This window comes from Manacus candei, unplaced genomic scaffold (assembly GCF_025592945.1).
Source record: "Manacus candei isolate 608988 ecotype Guabito, Panama unplaced genomic scaffold, ASM2559294v1 h1tg000041l, whole genome shotgun sequence".
In the NCBI taxonomy this organism is placed as follows: domain Eukaryota; kingdom Metazoa; phylum Chordata; class Aves; order Passeriformes; family Pipridae; genus Manacus; species Manacus candei.
Window position 1 is genome coordinate 5,747,140 of NW_026138089.1, and position 24,551 is coordinate 5,771,690.

Sequence of the window (24,551 nt, forward strand, 5' to 3'; positions counted from 1 at the left end):
CACTGAGATAGCTGCTTTGAATATTCAGGAATTTAATATTGAGAATATTGAGTATTCAAGAGGCTAAATATAGAATGGAATCTTTAACTCAGAAGTATGCTTTTGGGGTGGGTTTATTTTTTTTCCCCTTTGTTTCTCAGTTCAAAGTGATCTATACAAGATTTATAAAGATATCCAATAATCTTAAGGATCTCAAATTGTGTGTTGTTTGAGTAAAACTATTAAAAATTAGGACAGGGTTACTGTCTGTAGAGCTAATACTACATGTTCTGCAACTACATTTGTTCTGATAATGTGATATAAAGTAGTCAGAAGCTCTGCTTTTTTATGGTGTACTTCTCAGTATATTTTGAAAGGAAAATAGTGCAGTGAATAAATTTAGAGTACCCTTTGATTATGCACTGAAATGAATAAAAGAATGTCAGTATTTGGAACAAGATACTCTGTATTGTTTGAAAGCATTCTGTGTTATGCTGGACATTGTTATGATGTGAATATTACATTTATTATGTAACGGAATCTTGTCTTTTAGATTCAAAGAATATTAAAAAAGAGAAAGATGGAAAGAATCAGCAGGCAAACAACCCGTCTTTAAAAAGTGGTAGGTATTGCAGCTGACAGGTTATTAGTTAAGGTACCCTAAAAGAAAAAGTGTGCATTGGGATAATACTATTTCCTGAGGCCTTTTTTTTTTTTTTTGGCACTCTCTTGTGTTATTATTGGTGGGTAGTTAAAAACATACCATTGCTTTTGTCTAGCTCTGTTAGGAAAGTATGTTTTGGTATAGAAGATGATAGTTGAAACTGCTTGACTTGAGCTTGATTATTTTACTAGCCAAGTACTCTTTGTATGTATGATAAAAGATGCTGTGTAAACATTAATATTGTTAGACCATTACTCATTTGATGTTCTTCTCATCATGTATTTCTCAGTTTCATGCCTTTTCTGCTGAAGTTATTTTCTCTTTCCTTAATATGTTTGCTGGTGCCAAAGAAGGAATTTTTGGTTTGATAGGCTGAGTTTTTAGGAGCACTAACTGGATTAAATTGCCTGGGATTCTAATTTTACTTTAAAGAAATTATTTGAAAACAGAATTTGTGTTTTCATACTAAATTGAGGAAACTACACACTTGCCAGAAATAATCCAGATTCTTACTGAACTTAACCTCTGCTGTCCTCAACGGGTGCTATAAGGCAGCATATACATGAGACTGCTGTCAGTTTAGCTTTTGTGGGCTGCAGTGAGAGGACAGCAGCACCCTTTTACATATCCTTTGTATGTTCATGATGGTTGCTCAAATTTGGGACATTAGGAAATGTCATGAGTACTATTGACCTAAGTACAAAATCTCTTCAGGAGTTCTTGGAAAAATGTCACAGAGTTATTTAAACTCTCGCTCTGCTCACATTTCTGTGCCCTCTGACTCCTGAGAGATGATCTGGTTCAGGGCTTTTCTTAGGTACTGGTGGAGAAGTTCCTTAGGACTAGCATAGTCACTGAACAAACATGCTGAGATACCAACACAGTAGCTGGGTAGTTGAGGTGGTGACATCATGTAAAAGATACGATGCCTTGTTACCACCAGCCATAGTAGACCCTTCTGCTGTTCCATTTACCAGAACTAATTTTTCTGTTTATTGGGGTTCTAGCAGTCGCAGAATAGGCAAGGTTGGAAGGGACTGCTAGAAGTCATCTTAGTCCTGCAAGCAGAGTCCCCGAGAGTGCATTACTCAGGATTGTGTCTAGATGACTCTTGAATATCTCCTGAGAAGGAGATTCCACAACTTCTCTGGGCAACCTGTCATCTTTGTTATTTGTCCCTGCTACTTTGAGACAGAAAAGGAATCATATTTGTGTCTTTTTGCCTCTTCTGCAGTGTAAAAGGAGCTCCAGTCAAACTGGACTCGGCGTATCTGTGTTTTAAAATAATGTCGTCTGACATGACAGACGGAGCCCCATAGGGTTCCCCCCCCACCAGCAATATGCTTTTCATATGTGGATAAGATAACCATATTTCATGAGTCACTGGAAAATGTCCCTGCCACCTCCTGCAGCAGAGAGCAAAGTGTTGAAAAAGCTTTGTGGAGAAGCAGTGCTAAGCAGGCAAGCCTTATTCAGTCATCTGTGTTCTTCCACTTGGGCTACATGTTAATCGAGTGTCTGGGCACTGAACTTACGCATGAAACCTGGGCTCAACTCTGTCAAACAGAGAAGAGTGCCTTGCAAAATCTCTAATTTTCTACAGATGAGAAGATAATTTTTATCCAGTGTTGTTGCTTTTTGGTGGCAAGGAAGCAGAACAAGCCTCTTGATGCTGGATGAAGAAAAATGCCTTTCAATGCTTTGGGCTAACATCCAGGAAGTCTCCAGAGTTCCCAGGGGGATGTGTGATAGGAAAAGTTGAAGAGGAGGGGAAACACAGAGATACAGGTGAAAAAATAGACCAAAGTGAGTAGAGAAAGACATGAGGACGAGAAAAATTCTAACTGAATGATCACAACATATAGAAGAAAGTACAAGGTATAAAGTGGTATATGACATACCTTACACTTAAACTACTGTATTTGCAAGAGTATGTAAATGAAAATTAGAAGGAAATCTCATCTTTGAAGAAGAGAGATTGTGGGATGAAGACTAGAAAAGATACTTCTCTATGTCCAAAGTCTCAGATGAGTGCCAAGGGAACATTGGGGTGATATGAGAAGACATGAGGTGCTCCATCTGTCCAAACAGTGTTTAGACTGTAGTGATACTGTATTAAACTAACCTAAATAAATCAGGACCTTAAATTCTGCCAGTCTACAAGTGACGCTTAACTCATAGTTTATATCTTCAATTTAAATTTTGAAAAACTTTTGACTTACACTAAAGTGAAGCATTATGTACAGTGGAAGACAGGGAGCACTTCAGCAAACTGGCATTCACATATTGTGGCAGCAGGTGTCACACCTCTGAGGGTGCTGAGGTAGTTGACTGATGTCACTGTGAGGCTTCTTGCTCATTTTGGAGAGGTCATAGTGATTGAGAAAGTTTCATGATGACTGGAAAAGGTAAAACAGTATGCCCACTATCAAGAAGGACAATAATGGAGCACCTGGGGAATTGCAGGCTGGCATGCCTGATACAAGTCTTTAGGAAGACTGTGGAGAAAACCCTCCGGGAAGTCATTTCCAAGCAAATAAAGGACAAAGATGGAGTTATGAACAGCTGAGATGGATTTGCCAGGTGAACCATACATGACTGATTACCTTCTGTTGTGATTCTGTAAACGAGGGGAGAGCAGTGGATGTCATTCATCTCTACTTCAGCAAAGCTTTCTGTACAGTTTGTGTAGTGTCCTTTCAGCCAAACTGGTGAGATGTGCTTTGGATAGGTGGATGAAAAATTGACTGGGCTGCCAGGCAGTGCAAGGTCCATCTGGCAGCTGGTAGCTCGTGGCATTTCTTAGAGGCCAAGGCTAGAGCTGATGCTGTTTTACACTTTGCTGTCAGATGGGACGATGGGACAGAACACACTGTCAAGCGGGTTTGTGGGCAGCATCTCATGGGGAGGGGTAGACTGTACTCTGGAAGGCAGAACTGCTCTTCATATGTACTTGCCCATGCTAAGGGAACCGAATGACAGGAGCCCCGTGGGATTCAAAGGTGAATGGAGAGTCCCTCCCTGCCTCGGGCAGACCGGAGCCCTGCAGCAGCCTCGGAGGGAAGCTGGCTGCCTGGAAAGGAATTTAGCATGAAAGGCCCTAGAACTCTGGCAGGCGGAGAGCTGAGTGTGGACCAGCAGTGTGCTCTTGTGGTGAAAGATGACAACTGCATAGGGATCCTGTCGGCAGGACTGCAGGCAGCAGGCAGAGAGGAGGGATTCGCTGCTTTGGGATATTTCAGAGACTACATCTGGAGAATTGTGTTCACTTTTGAGCTGCGCAGTACAAGGAAGGCACTGCTATACTGGAGCAGGCTGGCTGACTGTCCACCAAAAACAATGAAGGTGCTGGAATGCAAGGTGTAAGCAAAAAAAATGATATGGAAACCAGAAAATGTTTTTTTCTGCCAAAAGAAGAGAAAGCTTGTGGGAGATGGTCTTACTGTCTTCATGTACCTGACAGGCAGCTGTAGGGAGGGCACAGCCAGGCTTTTCTGAGGTGCAGTGGAAGGAGAAGTGACGAATAACTGGCTGGAGCATAAGAAATTCCTCCTTGATGGAAGGAAAAAAATCTTCACATTGAAGCTGATGGAACCCTGGAGGAGCAGGAGGCTGAACTAGAGACCTCCTGGGGTCCCTTTTAGCTTGAGTTACTTTAGGATTGGCAGGTTTGACAAGAAGTGATAGGGTATTGGTACAGCATTACAGAGAGCAGTGGGTCATTTCAAGTAATGAAGGCAAGTATGGTATAAACAATTTCCTTAATTTTTAAATTAATCAGGCTTTTTGCCCATGCCGCTTGTTTTGAATCACTGTTTTAGAGCCTCCCTCCTGTGTTGACTATAAACTATTTTTTTTTTTAAATAAAATTTCTGGTGTGGGTTTTTTTTTTTATGTGGGTTTTCGTTTGTTTCTTTGTTTGTTTGTTTTTCTTTTCTTCCCCCCCCCCCGTTTCCAGTATATGCTGATTTGTTCTTCAGTGTAAAATTTCCTTCTCTCTCATTTACACTTTGCTGATAGGTTATAAAGTTGTGCTTGTTGCATAACAAGTTTTTCTTGAGCTGTTTAATTCAGCCTGCAGATTTGAGTGTGAGGTGCATGTTAAATCATTTAGTGCGAGCTGATTTTTTTAAGAATTTCTAGTTGTCAGAAGCTGCACGTTTTCAGGGGCTTCAGAATTAGAAATATATGTATAATACAGCTGTTTCTTTAACTCTGCACACTGAGAATACAGAGAAGCTTTTGTGTAGATATTTTTTTCAATGTGATTGTCTTTTTAGAGATGCATCTTACATGTTGCAAACATTCATACGTCTCCTATTTCTATGACTGCAGTAATTAAATGATAATTAGCACCATCTCTGAGACCTTGGCTCTAATTTAATGCAGTGTATCTTCACAGGTGGAGAGGTTCTAATTTTAACTCCAGGACATTTCTGCTTGATGCAAGAGATTTTGATAGCCAGGATTTAAAACAAAGAGCCAGGCAATCTTTTTTTACTCTTGGCTTTATCTGCAGCTGGCTGCTTGTGTTACCTTACATGTCTTTCTAGAAAATGTTCCCTGGAAGAAATAAGACTGTTTCCCTCTGTATTTTTGGGTCATTCCACCAAATTTACAGTCGTGTTATAACAACTGAGATTATTTGAGATATGCTGGTATATAATTTTTTTTGGAGGAGGTGATTGGGGGTTTCTCCTGGTAAAAGGTGCTGTCTCTGATCTATATTTATACAGTCCTTAACACAGAGAGGTTCTGATTCATGATTACAGCTTTTACATCATGTTAGCTCTGAGACAGCTGGGACACAGCTAACATATTCTTTTTACTAGATTTAATTTTATTGAGTTAGGTAGTTTGTTAAGGCAAACTGATTAAAAAACAAAATTTTTAAATTTTTTTTGTAAATGAGAAGGCAACCTGAAGTGGCAACTTTAATATTAGGCTCCAAGAAGAACTTCTGTAAGATGAAACCTTGCTAGCAGTTTATCATCTTTAGTTTTTGTACCCTCCTTGGCTTATTAATGAGAAGAGCAACATATCTGGAGGCTACTTTTTGGAGAAAGCTCTGAAGAGCCATTTCTGCCTTCCTGAAATACAAATATCTAACATATGCTGAGGTTAACATACCCTGCCTTTTCTGAGTAATACAATATCAGTGTTACTGTATAAATATATGAATAAAATTTTCATTCCAAAATAGGCAGACTTCCAAGATGTTGTATGGAAATGTCTTTGTTACCAACCTACATATACTACAGACCAACAAATTAACAGCTTTTGAGATTTCACTGACTTGCTTCTGATTTATCACGTAGCTAACAGTCATATGGCTTCTGCAGTGCCAAGGACAAATCATTTGTACACCTTTGAGTGTTATGCTGAAAAAAGAGGATCTTGTCAGGCCAAGGGGACAGTCTAAATGCTGTGCTAATGGAGAGACACTCTGCACTTGAGCCACCATGCATCTTTCAGAGAAGCAGTGTGTGAGGGCTGAAAAATGCTGCCGTTTTCTGATTGTTTCTTTGCTGCTTCTCTCTTCTTGAAAATTGCAGGGATGTGTTTAAGTGTCTGTGCCCAGTGGTGTTTTTGGAAGGGTTACTGGCAAGCCCTGTGTGGGCTCTAGGTCATCACCAAGGATTTTGCTATGGGCTGTGTGAATGGCTGTTGCTGAGCCGCTGGGTGGCATCACAGCATCATTTTGAGGTTTAGGAGTAATTTGTTATTCAGGAACATCAGAAAGATGTCGGCTACCCAAACAAGAAAAATAAGCAAAATAACTCAGATAATTTAGTAACAAAAATATTAGCTGTGCTATTGAAGCATTTATCTTCCACTTTATATTAATTTAATTAATGCTTGCTTGTATCTTTGATGTTAGTACTTCATGTTTTTCCATTCATGCAAAACTGATAACACTGATTAAATCAAATGCAGAGTACACTTACCCATGCTCATAAACAATGCCACTCTTAACACTGGAAAAAAACCCATGATTCTGTTTCTTAATGCTTACCTATAATTGCTGTAATACTTAATATTCTACAAAGGGAAACCTTTATCAGACTTCAGATGAAAAGAGGCAAAGATGCAGTTGGAAGGCTTTTTGCTTTCGAGTGGACTGGAGATAACGTTCATAATATACATTTCAACAGAATCTGTGTGTGTGTTTTTCAATGTGTATCATCCCAGTACTCATATGAAGTTATAACAATCCTGCTGTTAGGGGAACTAAGATACAGAAAGGCTAACGTGATTTATACACGGATGCTCAGGAGATCCTTATGCAGAGAATTGAATCTAAGTATCCTAACTTGTATATTTTTGTATGTGGACCACAAAAAAAAATAATTTGGGAAGGTTTATATTAATTTTGCCTATTGTATGATCACCCCTGTGAATTAATGGTACTCTTGAAGCTCTTTTGAAGGTTGTATGTATTTCAAAGGTAGAGTTTCCATTTGAGAGTAATCCTATTCTTGATAAAAAAGGTATTCTACAAGATAGTTGGGTTATTTTGTCCCTTTCTTTCCCCAACTCCCCTTTTAATTTCAGTTCCATTTTAAAACTGTGTATATGGTCTTTTTTATCTTGTGTTTTCCAGAACAGTTTAATTGGGATGACTATCTGAAAGAGACTGAATCAGTAGCTGCCCCTCTACATTGTTTCAGACAGGTATGCCAGATACTGTTTTGCAAGTGTGTGTGTATGTATACATGTTACAGGGTGATCCTGGAGCAACTTTTATGATTAGACTTCCTATTTGACTCCTTTTGATCTCTAGTTATCAGTAGCTTACAGTTTGGGCAGATGAGAGCTACGGAAGTTTTTCATTCTTGGTTTCCGCCTCAAGCCAAACTTTAAGGATTTCATTAAAATTGTATCTTTGGACTCTGTTTTTCTTTAAAAAAAAAAAAGAGACTAGTTAATGAAAACAGATGGTCTTATCAGAGTTAAAAAATATTTTCCACCTTTTTCGGTAATCTTAGAGGTACCATGGTTTTAGTGAGAATTATAAATATTGCTGATTGTCAGAGGAACCTTTCCTCTGCCTCATTTCTGAAAGATTCCTTTCAATTCTGTCTAGCTACAAGATGTGTGTTTAGCAGAGTTTAGTCACCACTTCTTTCCTGGATCTCTCAAATATGTTTAATTTTGTCTCTTTCTGAGCAGAGCACTTTTTACTAAGGAGTAACACATACTGAAGTTAAAAAAAAAATCAAGGGAATATATGGGAATACAAAGGAAATACTGGATTTATAACAAAGGGTGTTTAATGTACTATTTTATATTTTACACTGTAGCCTACAAGTCTGATTCCCCCCCCCCCCCCGATGGTTTGGTATGTATTTGCAGGTGCAGTTTAAGTATACCATCTTGTGTAAGCTGATGACCTCCAGTTATTCAGCCCTCTGGAGGCTGAGTCGATCTCTGCAGGCATCTTTCTCTCTGTGTAGGGAGTCAAGGCTGGTGTTTTCCCAAGCTGAGGAGTATCTTGTCTGTGTAATAGGATGTGGTTTGGTCTGTATGCCCTCGTTGTCTTAGGAAGATAGTCGCTGAAGGAATTGGATAGTTCAGGTTGATAGAAGTGTAATAGGTGTGACAAGCAGTGCATGTCTAGTTTAGTGGCTTGGGCACGTTCTGAAAGTGTCTTCTAGGGTGTGTTGGTAGTCAGTTGTGCTGTACATGATACTGGCCTGCAGTGGGAGACCAAATAAAAAGCAACATGAATGGATTAGTCTGAGGAGGGGAGGAACCGTCACTCAGTGAGTCTGAAGTAGTTGCAGTAGTGGAGAATAAGGAGAGAGAAACACAGGTGGTAGCATTTCCTCGTGCTAAATCTTGGATTTCAGCTTGCTCCTTGCAGATGAGGATAAAGGGCAAAGAGCCCCTTGCATGCTTCTTTCAATGAGACATGGCTAAGAGGAGTGGTGTCAATAACTTTGTGTGAGTGGGGCTTCAGAAATTAATGTCACAGTATGTGTTTTACGCAGTGGATACCAGCTCAAGGCAGAGACCTCAAACTCTGCTTGGATAGAGGCAGAGGGTGGTAGCATATCCCTGGATCATCCTGAGGTTAATGCCATACTCACAGACCATAAACCACAGTGTATGCTCCTAAGAAATGTAGCTACTGCAGGAAGCTGCTCAGAAACCTTTCTGTGTGCCTTTCTTGCATCTCCCTCTTTCCTAATGATGTTCAAGAAGTCCAAACTGAAGAACCAAATAACATCTTATATAGAGATGCTTAGGTGACATGCACTGACCGAGGTGAATCGAAGTGGCCTGGATTGCTTAAGGAGCGTGTGGGTTGGAAAGATGAGCTTTAATTTATGTGCATAGCAAAATTCAAAACAATTTACATATGCAGATTTTCAGTTTTTTTAAGAGTCGACCTTTAAGTAGAAAGTGATATGCAATGTTGATCAGTGCATAGCTCGATCCTCTCTCTACATAATGTTTGCAGATTTTAAACCTAAAGTGCTTGTGCTTTATGTAAGACTAATTTGATTTTTATTGGGTTACGCATGAATTTTACGTGTCATTATCTATATAACGCAAATAAATACACTGCTGTGGCCAACCAGAAAATAAAGAGCAGAGAGAAACTTAATTTGACATTTATATCCAGAATTTGTGACTTGTGGGAATTCTAAAAGTTTAAATTTTATAGTAATTAAAAATGACCTGGGGAACAATAAATTAAAGCCTCTACCATAATTTAAGATACAGGCACAGACAGCTAATGGAAATTGATTAAAGTATTTATCTTAATTTAGAAGGTATTTTATCTGTTGCTTTAAGTTGTTTTTAATTACTACTTAAAATTTCAGTGCATTTCACATCCCATTCTCTTGCCCTGAAACTTTTTTTGAAGCAGTTGAAAATTTTAAATGTAAAAGCTCAGTCCCTTGTGATTTGAGCAGAACTTTAAACAAGGCTGTTACTGAGTGGGGTTTTGTTATTTTTCTGTAAGGGCAAACTAGCATGGAAGAGTTACCTTTTTAGTAGAATGCCTTGAGTTATTGGTATTTAAACAAGCTCACCTTTTCCACAAATAAATAAACAAACTCCCCAATTTCTCAATTTCTGTTGCTTTTCCTGGTAGTAGAAAATAACAGCTTGACAAGCAATATCCTGAAATTGAATTGCCCTTTAAATTTAATATGCTCAGGCTCCCCTTTCAGACAGCCTGCTGTCTGAGTGCAGCAGATGCTGCACTCAGCATTCACTGAATGTTGCTTGCCACTGGTTTTTGAACTCGGGCTCCTCCAGGGCTCCTGCTGTCGATCTAGGGTGTGTTGTAAATAATGCACCTGCACAACACAGCAAGTAGAGGAAGGTGTATTTCAAACATTCAAATGTGATGGAGAAAAAATATCACTAATACTTGTTGCAGGAGCAGGTTTGTTCAGTCTTTTCCTGTGTCCCCAGACAGATAAGCGCACCTGTATCTGCTTACTATGGGATCCTTGCCTGACCTGCTCAGGTGGGCAGGAGAAGGGGACATAGGAATCCTGTGAGTGTGAATGCCCATGGTTTTGGGTATTCTACCTTCCTCCTGTATTAGAAGTCAGATTATGTTAGTCTGTATGGGATAGCTACTGGGTTTAAATGTCGTGGAAAAGGCTGCTTACATTGGCGTCTGCATTCATAAACAACTTTGTACTGAAGGATTGCAGAAAAGAGCTTTCAGCGTGACAGGAGAATAGTCATCATCTCCTAAGAGAAACTTAAGTGCTTGACTTACTTATCTCATTGAAAGGGTGCTGAGAAAAGGTCAGGTTGCTCTCTGTAAATACACTGTAGATTTTGTTGTTATTTACAAAAGTGCAAATAGAATTTAAATTATAGTGTGGGTAAAAATTCCATTCATAAATTTAGGAGACATCTAAAGAGAATAGTGAGAAGCATTCAATCCCTGTTAGTGTTAATACAGAGTTTTGAACATTGTTAGGTGATGTCATTGCCTACAATTCCACAGAAGGCAAATAATCAGACTGTGATCCAGTCAATCTCTGCCAGTAGTGTTGATACCTGAGTAAAAACTATTCTTTTTTGTTCATCTTTAGCGTGTGACAAAAAGTTCTGCACAAAGACCAAGTTGCATTTGTCACATTTTTTCCCTGTGCTAATTAAATTGGCATTTCATTGTATGTTATTGATTATATTCAGTTCTCTAGGAATAAGCACAAGCTGCAGTTTTTGTCTTAGTATAGAAGTTTTATATGACTTTAGAACTGTTTTTTCTTTCTGTAAAATGTTAGCACTAACTCCTTTTTCTGTCTTCTTTCTTTGTATTGTAAGCTTTTTTTGATGCAGAAACTCTTACCTTGAGCTTTTGTAGTGCCTAGGACAGTAGGGTCCAAATTTTCATTATATTTCCAAAATAATATTACAGTGAGGATAACTATTTCTTTTTAATTGAAAGATAATAAACCTTGTTGGTGGGGGGGTTTTGTGTGTGTGTGTTGGTTTGTGTTTTGGTTTTTGGGTTTTTTTTTAGTTGAATGTCATGTTTCCCAATGTCCTTGTTTTCCATTCACTTAAAGTATTAGTCACAGCTCCCCGTCTTTATGTTCATATCTTCATCAGATATTACCCTTCTTAGTGGGCTTATCAGTCATGTTTATGCAGTTGGTAGGTTATCCAGCTGCCTTTTGTGACTTGCTGCTAAACACTTGAAGTTCAAAAGTTTCTTCGTATTTATCACTTATATGATACATTTGGATGGATGAAAGCTGTATACTGAACTGACTGGTAAATTTAACAATGCTAACATCAATAAGAAAAAGTCTTTTACCTTTTACTGTAGTCTAGAATTCCACCTACGAACGATTTCAAAGTTGGTATGAAACTGGAAGCCCGTGATCCTCGCAATGTTACCTCAGTTTGTATAGCTACAGTCATTGGAATCACTGGTGCCAGGCTAAGGTTGCGGCTGGATGGAAGTGACAACAAAAATGACTTTTGGAGGCTTGTGGATTCCTCAGACATACAGCCCATCGGGACCTGTGAAAAGAAAGGGGGCATGCTCCAGCCTCCACTGGGTAAGAAACAAAGCTTCTGAACGAATGTGTGTGGAGGATTGTGGAGGATTGCTTTCATGACATTGAATTTACCTTTTTACTTGACTATTCAATAGTCACCAAACCATTATTTAATTGAAAAAGAGGTAAGCAAACTACTTCAGGCTAGTTGAACTGTGACTTTTTCTTATTTTTTAATTCTTCTGATATAAGATTGAACATTTTTGTTGTTTTTTTGGGGAGGATTTTGTTGGTTGGTTGTTGTTTTTTTTTAATAGTCCCTTAATATTAAATGGGAGTGTCTGACAACTTTCTTATTGATAAGATACAGAGCCATGTGCCCATTCTGTAAATATTCCCTCACATGTAACCTGCCTTACAAGTGTACAGTGTTTTGTTGCATGATGCCATGTGTGCTCGTGTTGGGAGCCCTTGGAAAGAGCTGGGGGAACTTGCCCATATATTCTTCTTCATCAGTGCATCCGATCAGCTGAGGAGAGGGCACTGGCTGCTACCGACCTGGGAAGCCTCGGCAGGGCTGCTGGAGGCACGTCCCTGCAGGGCAGTTGGAATATTTCCTCAGGCACTGAGTGAATTGGTTGTGTTCTGGGAAAGGCAGCACAGGGTTGGTTTAGTGTGGAATTGCAACGTTCTGCTCTGAGGTAGGAAAAGTAGCACTCCAGAGCTCTAGCAAACTGCGGTCTTGTATTGCATGTCATTCTCATCGCCTCAAATGGACACACGTCCTGGGGAGTCAGATCAGTTTGTCATAGCTAGTTTGTGAGTGCAACAAAATGCTTGTGAGGAAGGTGTAGCTTTCTTATACTTAGAAATAGCATGCAGAATATCTTTTGCCTTCCGTGAGCAATATGGGTAACAACACAATGTGTTTCCCCAAACGGAGAAATAGGGCTTGGGCTTAGTCTTATTGAGGGAGTTTATTAAATAGGGAACTGTACAAAGGAATTCCTCACTAGCTGATGAAGAGTCGAAGTTAACTTTGAATAAACTACTAGGAGTAGTAAAGCGTGACATTGCCTTTCTTTACTGTGATTAACCTGTATGTTTAGATCTGCATTCTTGTACTGTATTTGTTATAGCTTAAACTTCTACATGTGGAAGTCTTTAAAGATTTCACATTGGTCTGAAAATAGTTTTGCTTTTAAGAAGGAGGCAAATTAATGGCCGAAATTTACCTGAACACTCTCTCACCTGTTACCCCGTTCTGTAATTTTTAGAAGATGCGAGAAATAATGATCTTAATATAAGACATTAACTGCGTGCAGAAATGAGTGGCTGATGGATTCCATCTTATCGTTATGAACCTACTTCTGGTTTGGTGTCATCAGTAATTCTTACAGATTTCTCATCAGATGTTTAGTGAGGATAGGCATTATTTCTCTTAGTAGCCTCTCAGAAACTTGTCATCCCAGTTTATTAGCAACTTCCAGTTCTTCTGTTTGAAAAACAAAGTGAAGTCTCATTTCACTACAGCATGAAACTTGATTTGCTTTTAGAGAGACAGACAGAGGAGCAGTTGACATAACCATTAAGATACTTCACAGAGATTATAGGGGTAGAGTTTTGTGCTGTTGTGTTCCTTTGGGAACACAAGAAAAGCAATGCAATCAGGGTGCCAGTCTAGAAAAATATTATTAGGATAGATACAGTTTAAGCCCAGAAGGGCTTTTTTTCCCCCTTCTTTCTTGTGGATATATAGAGGTTTTGAATGAAAACACTGAAAATTCTTGATGTTGGGGGAAAAGATTTTTTTTTTTTGAGGAGTTTCTCAGTTTAACCTCTCTAAAGGTCTTGATATAACCTTGTAGAATGAATGAAGTGATACCAGTATGGAAAAGGGAAGAGTACACCAGTTCCTTCAGCTGCACATATGTACAGTGTTAAATATATGGCTTCAGGAACATGGCGCTTTTTAAAATGTGTTTCTGAACCAGTCTGATGAATAAAACAACTCCAGTTATGTATAATTCGTTATGTATAACGAATAATCAATTCGTTAAGAAGTGAAAGTTTCCACAGTCATCAGTAGAAAGGTTGATGCCTTCTCCTCAGATACTGTTTCTTACTCCTATTTGATCAGGCTGTTTGTGCAGCACCTCACAAGCGGTTGTTTTCCTGCACGCAGGCATGTAAGCTTACCTGCCCACTGAACAATTGCTGGTTATTCAGAAAAGAATGTGAGTGCTATTATTTTGTTCCTCCTGCCCTAGATTTTTCTAGAGATAGGCTGAATTCCAGCAATCAAACATTCTGGCATACCTAGATAAATTTTTGAAAAAGCCTTTTTGGCACTTGTTCAGCATCCTGTTCCTGGGCAAAGCTGGGAGCTAATTGGGTGTATAATTACCTCCTGTTAGACATTTAAGCAACTGATTTTTTTTTTTTTCTGAGTAGTAGGGAACCTTCTGGATACTAATGTTCTGCTTCTATCATAATAACTAGATAAAACAGTTCCTCCTACCTGATTTTTACATGGGTTTAATTATACTTGTTACATAAAGTTTTTGAGAAAGTGATTATTGTAACAAAGGGCTCCTTTTTCAGCCTCTGTTTTCCATAGGTGAGCGTTTTGTTGTTGAGATCCTAATGTTCTGAACAAATTATAATGCAGATAGCATTTTCTTTGGTTTTACCAGGACAACTTTAAGGCCAAATGAAATTAATTGAAACTTTTGTTTAGTTGTCATTCCTCTGTCTTGCTTGTATCTGTTTTCTGGCAAGCTAGCTGGGAATATTGCGTTTCAGTAACCACACACGTTTAGGTTGTATAAAGACTCTGATATGAAACCAGGCCTAAAAATCAGCTCAGCAGTCTTCAAATTATGACACCATTTATCACATGCAAGCTTTATGTTAATTTGAGTGTTGCATAGGTGGTTCCAACGTGAAAACTGTTTATTCAATGGAAGGTAGCTTAAAGCTATGAGCTAAAGAACCATTATAGCATATAATCCAATTTTAGATGAGTAAATGATTTAACTTATCAAGAATTGCAGATATGTTCTGCCTTTCGATTTAGTTTTTTGGGAGAATTGTTGAGGCTCAGCTGTGAGGGAACTTAGTTCCTGGCAGATTCTGGTACTATTTGCTTTATGGAAAAAATTCCAATTTGCTCTGTTATGTCTATTTTTCTGTAGAACTATGCCAGACATATAACTGCTAAAGATACAGGAAAAAAATGTCCACTATGTCTGTTATCTTACTCATTACTTTAAAACATTTATTTGGAAAGCACAGAAAGCAAAAGGATTTTTTTGGGGGGGGTTTGTTTGTCTTTTTAACTGAAAAGTAGTTGATTATGAGGAAGGATTATCTGGAATGAGAATGTTTTCAGCCAAACCTTTGTTCTGCTTAATAAGGTTGTTCATCTGAACATACTTGATTGTTGTTTGTGCTTTTTATTCACTTGTTAATGAAGAATAATAAAGTAGAAAGATCTTCTGATTTATGTTTTCCAATATGATACACATACTTATTAAAATAATTGTACTTTTTCTTCACTCTTAGGCATTCTTTGGGGTTTATGGCTATTTTTGTATTTATTTTAATGGGGGAGGGAGAAGAAACCAATTGTTGTTTTTTTTTTTTGTCTGTGGTCTGGTAAAAGAATGACAAGATTCTCAAAAATAAAAAGGTGTCTCCTCAATAAATGAGTTGGAACAGAGGATGTTGTTTTAGAATGAGAGGAAAAAAGCAGACCTGAAGAGAAAGCGAAGATGCTTGGGCTGGGGAAGTTCCATTGGCCAGGAGCTGTGTGGGACAACCTTATGAACTACTGTACTAGAACTTGCATGTCCTTAAATCCTAGAAGTTTATCTATGATATCCCTTCGTATGATGAGCGATTCTGCAGGCAAGTGACTCAGAGTGAAAATGCACTGCACAGCTTTCTGTACCAAAAGTGACCGTGTTCATTCCTTCTTGGCTGCTTTTATTTTGGCCAAGTCTAAAATAGAGGGAATGAGGCATTAGTAAAACAGGCATTATATCCTTCTCCTCCTATTGTGTTTTACAAACTGAAAGTAGGGCTGTTTATTTGTTTGTTACTCAGGGTTCCAGATGAATGCATCATCTTGGCCAACGTTTCTCTTAAGAACTCTCAATGGAGCTGAAATGGCACCTGCAGCATTCTTTAGGAAGGTAAGAAGAAAAGCATTTCTAGTAAACAACTTCCTATCAGTTGGTCCATGGTTACATTTTTTAGTGAGAATGCCAAGATATTACCCTGTTTTCTGCAGCACAGACAGGGAAGACAAGACTATTATTTAAAATTACTTTGGACTGGATTGACAAGCTACAGAGCTAGACAGAAAACATTCCACTACTAGTCCATTGAGATGGGCATTTCTTTTCCATCTTTTCTACTTTGAGCTGAGACTGAGATGTGTTATTTAGAAATATTGCTTTTGCTCATTTTTTGTCTCACAGATTTTAGATACAATGCATATCACGTTTCTTAGCAGCACTGTACTTGTGATTGTGCACAGGAGTTAAAAAAAAATAATGGGGAATGAGAGCTGTTGAAATACAGTGGTACTTGGAAGGGTTTTGTTAAACATTTTCCTTGGGCACATATCATTTAAAATGTAACGAGAAGTAGTTGAAAATAGCAGTTTTTTAAACATGACTCTTGAGTAAGTTACCGTGAAACAGGAAAAACTATATAAAAACAACAGTAATATCAAAATGACTTGTTGGTTCAATTTTTTGTTGAGGTGATAAAACCCTGCTGTCACACTGAGTGTCTTCATTTTGGATTCTGAGAGTGATATTGACAACTATGGCAGCAAATCAAACAGTTGAGTTCGGACCTGCAGTCACATCACTTGGTGTTAACTTGGTGTTAACTTCATATAATTATAATTTCTTTAGATAAGATTATATAAATTTTCTGAGGTGTGATAAACCATGCTTCTCTGGGCTAACACATCTGAGATGGGTTTGAATAATAAGGTTCTTGAGGTGGCAATTGGTGTTCCACTGGATCACAGCTCCTGCTGTGGAGGTACACATATGCTGGTCGCATAGGCTTTATTTTTGTTTTTCTTTTGTCCACTTGGAATTGGTCTAAGGCCAACTAAGTTAGCAGATGCCTATAAATAATGTCCAATGCTAATGAATTTTTCATGGATTAATTGAGAGGTAAAGCTTTTACCAGACAATTATCAGTCCCCAGAAATATCCATGCTCTGCAAACATCCTATTCTTTATTAGCATGTAATAATTTCATTTTAGTGTCTTTGCTGTCTTGCTGCCCAGACATAATGTATTGGGTGCAAACAATTGCTTATGTAAATACTTTTAGCAGGGTCTTTCTGTCATGGAGAATTTTGCTAATTATTCCAGCTATGTCTATGGGAATAGAATCTAGATTTTTGTAATACAGAATAGCAAAGGCAAAATTGCAATATGTATCAGTTTCTTTGAATGTCTGCTATAACTTTTTGAAAATAGTGAGTATAAGTAGTAAGGATGTTGAGGAAAAATAAAGGGTTGTTGTTTTCTTTTTTTTTTTCTTATTTTAAGAGGCCATGGGAATACAGATATTCTGCCACTCTTATTTTTGTAGGAACCGCCAAAACCTGTGCCAAACTGCTTTAAAGTTGGAATGAAACTTGAAGCTATAGACAGAAAGAACCCATACTTGATTTGCCCAGCAACCATTGGAGATGTTAAAGGAGATGAAGTTTTTGTTACATTTGATGGCTGGAGAGGAGCATTTGACTATTGGTGCAGATGTGATTCTCGAGATATTTTCCCAGTTGGATGGTGTAGCTTGACAGGAGATGCATTACAACCACCAGGGAACGATGGTAAGATGACTAATAATATTGCTTAATTATTTTTCTCCTCAATTACAGCAGGATTTTAAAAACCAGCTGGCTGTATGCAGATAACACTGAAGATTTGATTTGTGAGTAGCTGACGAGCATGAAATGTTGTTGAATTTTCTTTATGTAGTTTAAAGCTAATAGGAATTGCTGGGAAACAATTTTTGCCTGTTCATAGTAAATCAGGAACATGTTTTATGTAATACTATCAGGAGGACTTCTGATGATCTCTAATTTTTGTGTGCTTGTGAAAAATCTTGAATTTAGACTAGATTTGCTATTTGTGTTACTTATAAACACTCTGGTTTGATGATACTAATATATTGGCTTCCACAGCACTTTATATTAAGCTAACTGCTAAGAAAGTAAAGTAGTCTCTGCTTCTGTAATGATTTAAGGTCTAAACTACATATTTATTGTTTCTTCCTTCATACTTAAAAAATTCTGTCTTGAAGCTGCCTATTCTGAATGCTTTGTCATCCTCTTGCCTTTAAGGATGTTTGTTGATTGGGTCATAATGTCCCTTTAACGAATGGCCACTGTGCTTTATAACATACAACTGTCTGCCTTTGAAAGGAGGGAGATGGCATCAATAGGGATATCCCTGAATATAATCCCTTTGCTACTCTGGGGACCACTTGTCAGGTTTCTGTAGTGTAAGGCTTTTCTGTCAAACTGTTTGAGCTTTTTCTATCCTCATCCCATAAAATTTGTCAGGAAGAGAGATTTTTAAGAGGGGAAACATATTTTAATTAATTGCTTTAATATCATTAACCAGAAAAATTTGTTTTCAGTGAGAATTTTCACAACTGGTGTTAGGTGAGTAAGAAACAAGTACACTGGTGTCACAGAACTCCCACTGGAAGTACCAAAGGAGTAGAAGTAGGAAGGCAAGAAATCAGTCGTGTTTTCTGCCCTTTCCATCCCCATTGTTTTTCTCAGTCTTTTGCCAGCAGATCAAGAACTCTATGGACAATCTAACTGAAATTAGTTAAGGGCACCTCTGCATCCTTGCCCTCACCTGCCTGTCTGTAGTTACTGCCAGTGTTCACAGTACCTGGAACCGAGTTTAGTCCGTTTTGGTGGATTTCAGCATGGGAGCAACTCTGTGTGTAGCTGTACTGTCCAGGATGATCTGCTGGTGCAAACCTGCAGTGAGAGGGAAAGGCAAAGTCAGGTGAGGATGATGTACATTTGATCAGAAGTCATCTAATAGGTACCAAGCTGACCTCAGTCTTAATGTTACAGTGCTCCCAGTCTCTGAAGTGTCTTTCTCAGCTTCTTCAGAGGGTTGACCTTGTCTTGAGAGATCATGAATGAGTTGTCTTATTATGATAAGTTAATTATTTCTTTAATGTGTGGGTGACTATGCACTAACTAGAACAGATTGCCCAGAGAGGTTGCAGAGTCTCCCTCACTGGAGATGTTCAAGAGCCATCCTGTGCTGTGTGCTCTGGGATGACCCTGCTTGAGCAGGGAACTTGGGCCAGATGACCCACTGTGGTTCCTTCCAGCCTTACCCATTCTGTGGTGTACAAAAGGGGCTGTGTAAATAAGTGGTATAGAATTTTTAGAAGGTATTTTTGTGACAGTTCAGATTGCTCAGTCCAATTTCATCCTCTGGAAAGAAGTATTATTAAATTGTTTAGTCTACTCCAGTTTCACTGCTGAAAAGCCAGCATTTCTTTGAGGTAATATGGATAGAATTTTTCTTGCCTGATTAGTGCTTGATAGAGCTCAAAGAATTGTTCGACAATTAGTAAAGATGATTATGTAATCCAGGTGTTCAGGTAATAAACCAAACAAAATTCTTGAGTATGTTCAAATTTGCTGAAGACTTGAAATACCTACCCAGGTAGGATACCAGTGCTTTGTTATGGAAAACAAAAAGACTTTAGGCATAAATAAAACCTGAAGTAAGATTCTTACAGACTTGTAGTCAAAACTGAGAAATTTGGACATGTGATAGAAACTGAGTGCAGAGAGGTGCAGGCTGGAGATTTTGTATTTTTGATTATAAAAGTGAGTACAAAGTTAACTGCAGTTTTACTGGAATTGTGTACTCCTTTTTTCACCAATCTGAGCATAAATAATTTGTTATTTCTATTTTGCTTTGTGTGCTTATTTTTTGTGCTGTTTGTGGATGTTATGCAGACTTGTCGATTTTACATAGCTAGATGAAATATTTTTTGTTCTCAGGTTATGTTTTTTGCTGTTATTTGATTGCTTTTGAGCCATTGAAGAACTGTAATGATAGTCCTTTACTGAGATGTAAGTAATAGCTTCAAGAAGAGTGTAATCAAGTCATTTCAATTCAGTAATATGATAATGTTGTCAGGATTCTTCATTAAGTCACATTAATATTGACTACTCCTGTTAAGGAAGAAAGTATGACAGATACTATATTGCAGGGATTCACTTGGAATATTGCGGTATTATTCTGGTCTGGAATTTTTTCCTGCAGGTTACTGTAGTATTTCTGCCTTAAATTTCCTTAATAGAAAGTGAAAAATAATTGACTGAGAGTGGCTTAAATGTCAGAGTGAATATGAGAAATAGTCTTGATTTTTGTAACTACCTTTCCTGAAAGCATTTAAGTGTATTAAATCACTACTTAAAGAGCTTAAAAAAATAGAAAAACCTCAGATTTTAGGGAACAAGCAAAGCCAATATCCTGCAATCTAAGTATGAATGTGATAAAGGATGTTTTAAATTTCATCCATACCTAGGACAACAATTTCCTGCCATGAGATATATTTTGGGGTCTAATTTAACCCTTAGAAAGAGAGATGAAATGCAGCAAGAGGGACAATATGAAAATTAGGAAAGATTTTATTTTAACCGGTTACTGTCTTAGCCTTTTAGGATGCCCAGAGAGAACGTAGGACGTCTGCCATGGGAGGTGTTTAGACACCAGCTTCTTGGATGTGGATGAGTTTATTCAGACCAGATTACATGATACATTTGCTCTTCATAACTGTATCTTCTGTAACTCTCATTGGTATTAGACAGATAAGCTCATGAACTAAGACACAGTTAGTAGAAGATAATGTAGAGAAGTTGTTTTAGACCAACTCTTGATAGCATTCAGGCCTTAATCTTTGTGTTTGTGTTTTGTCTTTGGTCCTTACCAGAAGACATGACTTAAGTGGACCTGGCTGGATGTCAGGATACGTGTACAGTGGTATAAAATGTAGCATACAGTATTTATACTGTTAGAAGCTGTGCTTAGCTAATGTTGTAGTTTGTTTCACTAGACATATCTCCGATAGTAGTAATTTGTTGTATATGGTTTAATTCACTGCTTGATGTTGGCTTGACCTACTGCCTCAAGGTTAATATAAGGATGCAGTAGATTATTTTTTCTGTGTCTCTTGATCACTTATGTGCTTTTAGAGATGACTTGTCACCCATAAATATTGTTGTGAACTATAGCAGGTGAAAGAGTTTGACATGATAATGTCTATGCTGGACCAGTCCGAAGGTTCTAGCAGGCTTTCTTCAGCACTGGCTGAAGAAAAGCTCAGGCACATAGGAGAGAAGTTTGCAGAATTATTCCTAGTATCTGTCCCTCTATAACTCAGCACCTTCCAAGCCCAGAATAATGCTTTTATGCTGAGTACCTCCTGGAGGAGTTTGATCTAATCTGTTCAATTATATATTGGAGCCATCTGAACCTCTGACACTTAAAACATCCTGTAGTAAGGAGTTCTCTACTTGAGTGTATGTTCTGTGGAAAAGGAGATATTCCTGTTTCTTGCTCGTAGTTCAATTTGTTGTCATTGGTTTCTCGTACTGAAATAGCTTCTTGTACTTCCACTACTTGTACAGGAAGATTTTGCTTTTGTTGTTCTGGGATTAGTTTTATTCCCCTGGTCACCTTTGTTCTTCTCTACTGTTTCCTTTTCAGCTATGGCATTTTTGAGCCACTGGAACCAGAAATGCACAAGGTATTGAAACTTAGGGACATAGTGGTGGCTTCTGTTATGTTTTCTGTTCCTTCCATAGTTCCTTGTGAATTGGTATTTGCGGTTTTTGGACTATTACTGAGCAATGAACTGATATAATGTGCTTCCTTGAATGAGTATGAATGCAAAAAAACATAGTCTTGTTGCTCTAGTATTACCTGCTGCATTTGGTCATTCTGAAATTCAGTCATCTCTTGGGTCCGTATAACTTCGCCTTTTCGTATGCTTTAAGAAGGCTTTTGAAGTTTGGTATCTTTTGCATTGGTTTTTTTTATTCACTCTTTTTCTAGGCCAAATGTATTGTGCTTTTCTGTTTAACCAGAATAGATTGTAATTTTTACTTTACTCAGTTGAATAATAGAAAGCTATGCCTAAGAATACTCTTGTATTGCTCTGTAGCTAGTTGTGTCTGAGGCTTATGATTGAAGTAGGTGGCAGATGACTGGAGAACAATTTCTATTTGCTGTTTCTGTATAAATTTATTTTACTGTTTAGTTATTATTTGCAAATGGCAGTTACTTAGGCAACCCACCTCTTTTGTTTATAATGGAAGTAAACTCTTTTCCATAAAAGAGAAAAAACAAAAGAACAACTGGGGACAAGTCATGACTGATTTCAATATAAAGTAGTATGCATCACTTAGATGTGAGCAGCCTCTGGAGAGGGATCAGTTTCTATATATTCATGATCCCCACAGCCTTATGAAGCTGGATCTTTGAAGGATGAAGGTGATGCAAGAACTCATAAAGGAGGAACTGCTCTCTCTGCTCTACAGGAGAAAATTTGGGGGACCAAAGGAAGACAATGAAGTAATTAAAAAAAAAAAAGTGATACACTGTAACTTTTATCCTTAGTCATATTCCTTCTTTCCCTCTCTGTCTCCCACTCTTCCACATCCTGTGTTCCCTCATTGCTTTTCTCGCAATTCAGTCCATTTATTGTCAGTGAGAGCAATCTTCTTTCATTACACTAATCAACCTGTGATGTTAAAGGTCTCCTTCAAAAGCTGTCTGCAGCAATAAGAACAACACAGGCTCAAGCAGAGATTTAAAAGTATCTCATTCTCAAATCTTTTTTCGCGAAGCCTAGCCATGATGATGATGATGATGATGATGATTTGTCTATTTTATGAATTCTTAGTTTAGTTTTATTTAATTTTCAGTTCATGTTCTCAGTGCTTACTTTGGTAGATTTTACCAGCCTAGATACTGGAGGTGGTCTTCTCTGTTACTGATGAAATTATGTGAAAATAGCTGTGCTGTATTTTCAACTGAGTTGCACATGATTGTGCAACATCAATATAAACCTAAGTAAGTACTGCCCTGTTTGCAGATGAAACAAAAGAAGTGCTAAAACTTCAGACAGAGCTAGTTAGGTCTGTGAAAAGACTATGTTGTTTGGAGTAGGCAAAAAAATCAGATAAGCATGGTAATTAAGTTTCATTAAAGAAAAAAAAGGTGAAATGGTACAATTCCATACTACTGGAGGTTTCATTTTTCTGTCAGTGCAGCCAGCTTCTCTTCATGAGCAGGTCACAGTAGTTAAGTCAGGCACATACAGTAAGCAGATTTATGCTGTCTTCGGAATTGTACATGAAAAACTCCTCAGTGCTTCAGGCTAAAATCTGATTTGCCACATTCTCTCAAACGTTAAGCTTTTTTATTTGGTATTAATGTTTCTTGACATCCTGCAGCAAGGCCTGCATGGTGCTGCTACAGTGCAGTAATCACTTAAATAAAGGTTTTGCCTTTCCCAAAGCTGTGACCTTACTGTACGTCTGGTTCCCTTACCATCTTACCATGTTTATTTATAAGGTAGTTGTAATTTTCTTGTAAATTGGAAGTACTCCAACACATGTATTTTTGACTGCTGCGTGGAATTTTTTTTTATTTGCACTTGTTCAGGTCTTATACTGCAGGTATTTCAGTATACTGCTTTTCAGAGCAGAAAGTTGTACTACTGTACAGACCTCCTACCTGCAGCTTAAGTAATACAAGGCCCTACTTACATGGAAACTAAGCAGTAAAGAGTTAGTAAGTTACTTGTGCCAAACCCCACAGCAAGTGGTTGTGAGTGTATTTTTTCCAGATCTGTGTTAGTACATATAAGTTGTGTCCAGAGTATCAGTGCTGTCATTCAGATACTGAGACAAAACAAATTGTGGCATTGCGCTATCCATTCTGTATTTCTTTTTTTTTTCCTCTGAAGCTTGTTGCATTTTATTATTTCATTTTGGGCCCACCTTTCATACTGCTTATGCTGTTTGGGGAAAAATAATGGCAAAACCAGGGCAGAATCAGTCGTGATGGGGTAAAAAATCAGTTTGTTAAATTTGTGCCTGAGTGTAGGCTTGGGCTTTGCTAGTCTTATTGCTAGATTCATCATCAGCACACTGAAACTCTCTTCAGGTAACTCAAGTTTGTGCTGCTTTGATAGTTTATGAGGTGTTTACTAGTTCTCTTCCTTGTTTTCCTTCTCAGATTTTTATCAACAAAATACAGGGGATTTTTTTTTTTTAGTTAGGTTTGGTTTGGTTTGGGGTTTTTTTTGCTGATGTGGTTGCAGTGGTAGTGCTTGTTGATGGGTGAGACTAGAAAGGTCTTGGTTTCTGAGCACTAACTGAGAGATCTTTGCAGGAGTTTTTCTTTTGTTTTGCTTGTACCCCCTACTCCCACACATCCCCTGCCCCAGCTGAGCTATTAAAAGTTGGGTTTTTTGAAAGTGATATGTGTTAATTTGGCTAGCAGTGGGTTTTGATGCACTTTAAATGGTATTTTTGCTGGTCAGTTCTCTAGGGGCTGTCTTGCCTATCTCTTGAAAATATGGGAGACTAGGGCTAGGGGTGAGGGACTGAAGGTGCTACAATGCTGCCTGGCAAAGTCAGGAGGAGAGAAATGCTTTTCCTTTCCTCTAGTTTTGTCTTGTGTTGCTTGGAGCCCTCCATTTCACCTTTCAAGGCTATGAAAGGCTAAAAATTTGTGCAGAAAATAGCAAGAGATTTTTTTTCTTTCTTTTATTATACTGGCAATAGAAACTAAAATCTAGAAAGAGGAAAATTG

At 38.1% G+C, this 24,551-nt stretch overlaps 1 protein-coding gene across 1 annotated transcript in view; it reads left to right on the forward strand.

Annotated features, from left to right (window-relative positions):
- SCML2 (Scm polycomb group protein like 2) overlaps window positions 1–24,551 on the forward strand; it is a 70,180-nt gene that overhangs the window by 16,623 nt on the left and 29,006 nt on the right. Inside the window, exons 3-7 of the mRNA XM_051794848.1 lie at window positions 533–601; window positions 7,248–7,318; window positions 11,460–11,694; window positions 15,745–15,833; window positions 17,263–17,506. Of these exons, the coding sequence (XP_051650808.1) occupies window positions 533–601; window positions 7,248–7,318; window positions 11,460–11,694; window positions 15,745–15,833; window positions 17,263–17,506 (708 nt within the window). The remainder of the gene's footprint in view (window positions 1–532; window positions 602–7,247; window positions 7,319–11,459; window positions 11,695–15,744; window positions 15,834–17,262; window positions 17,507–24,551) is intronic.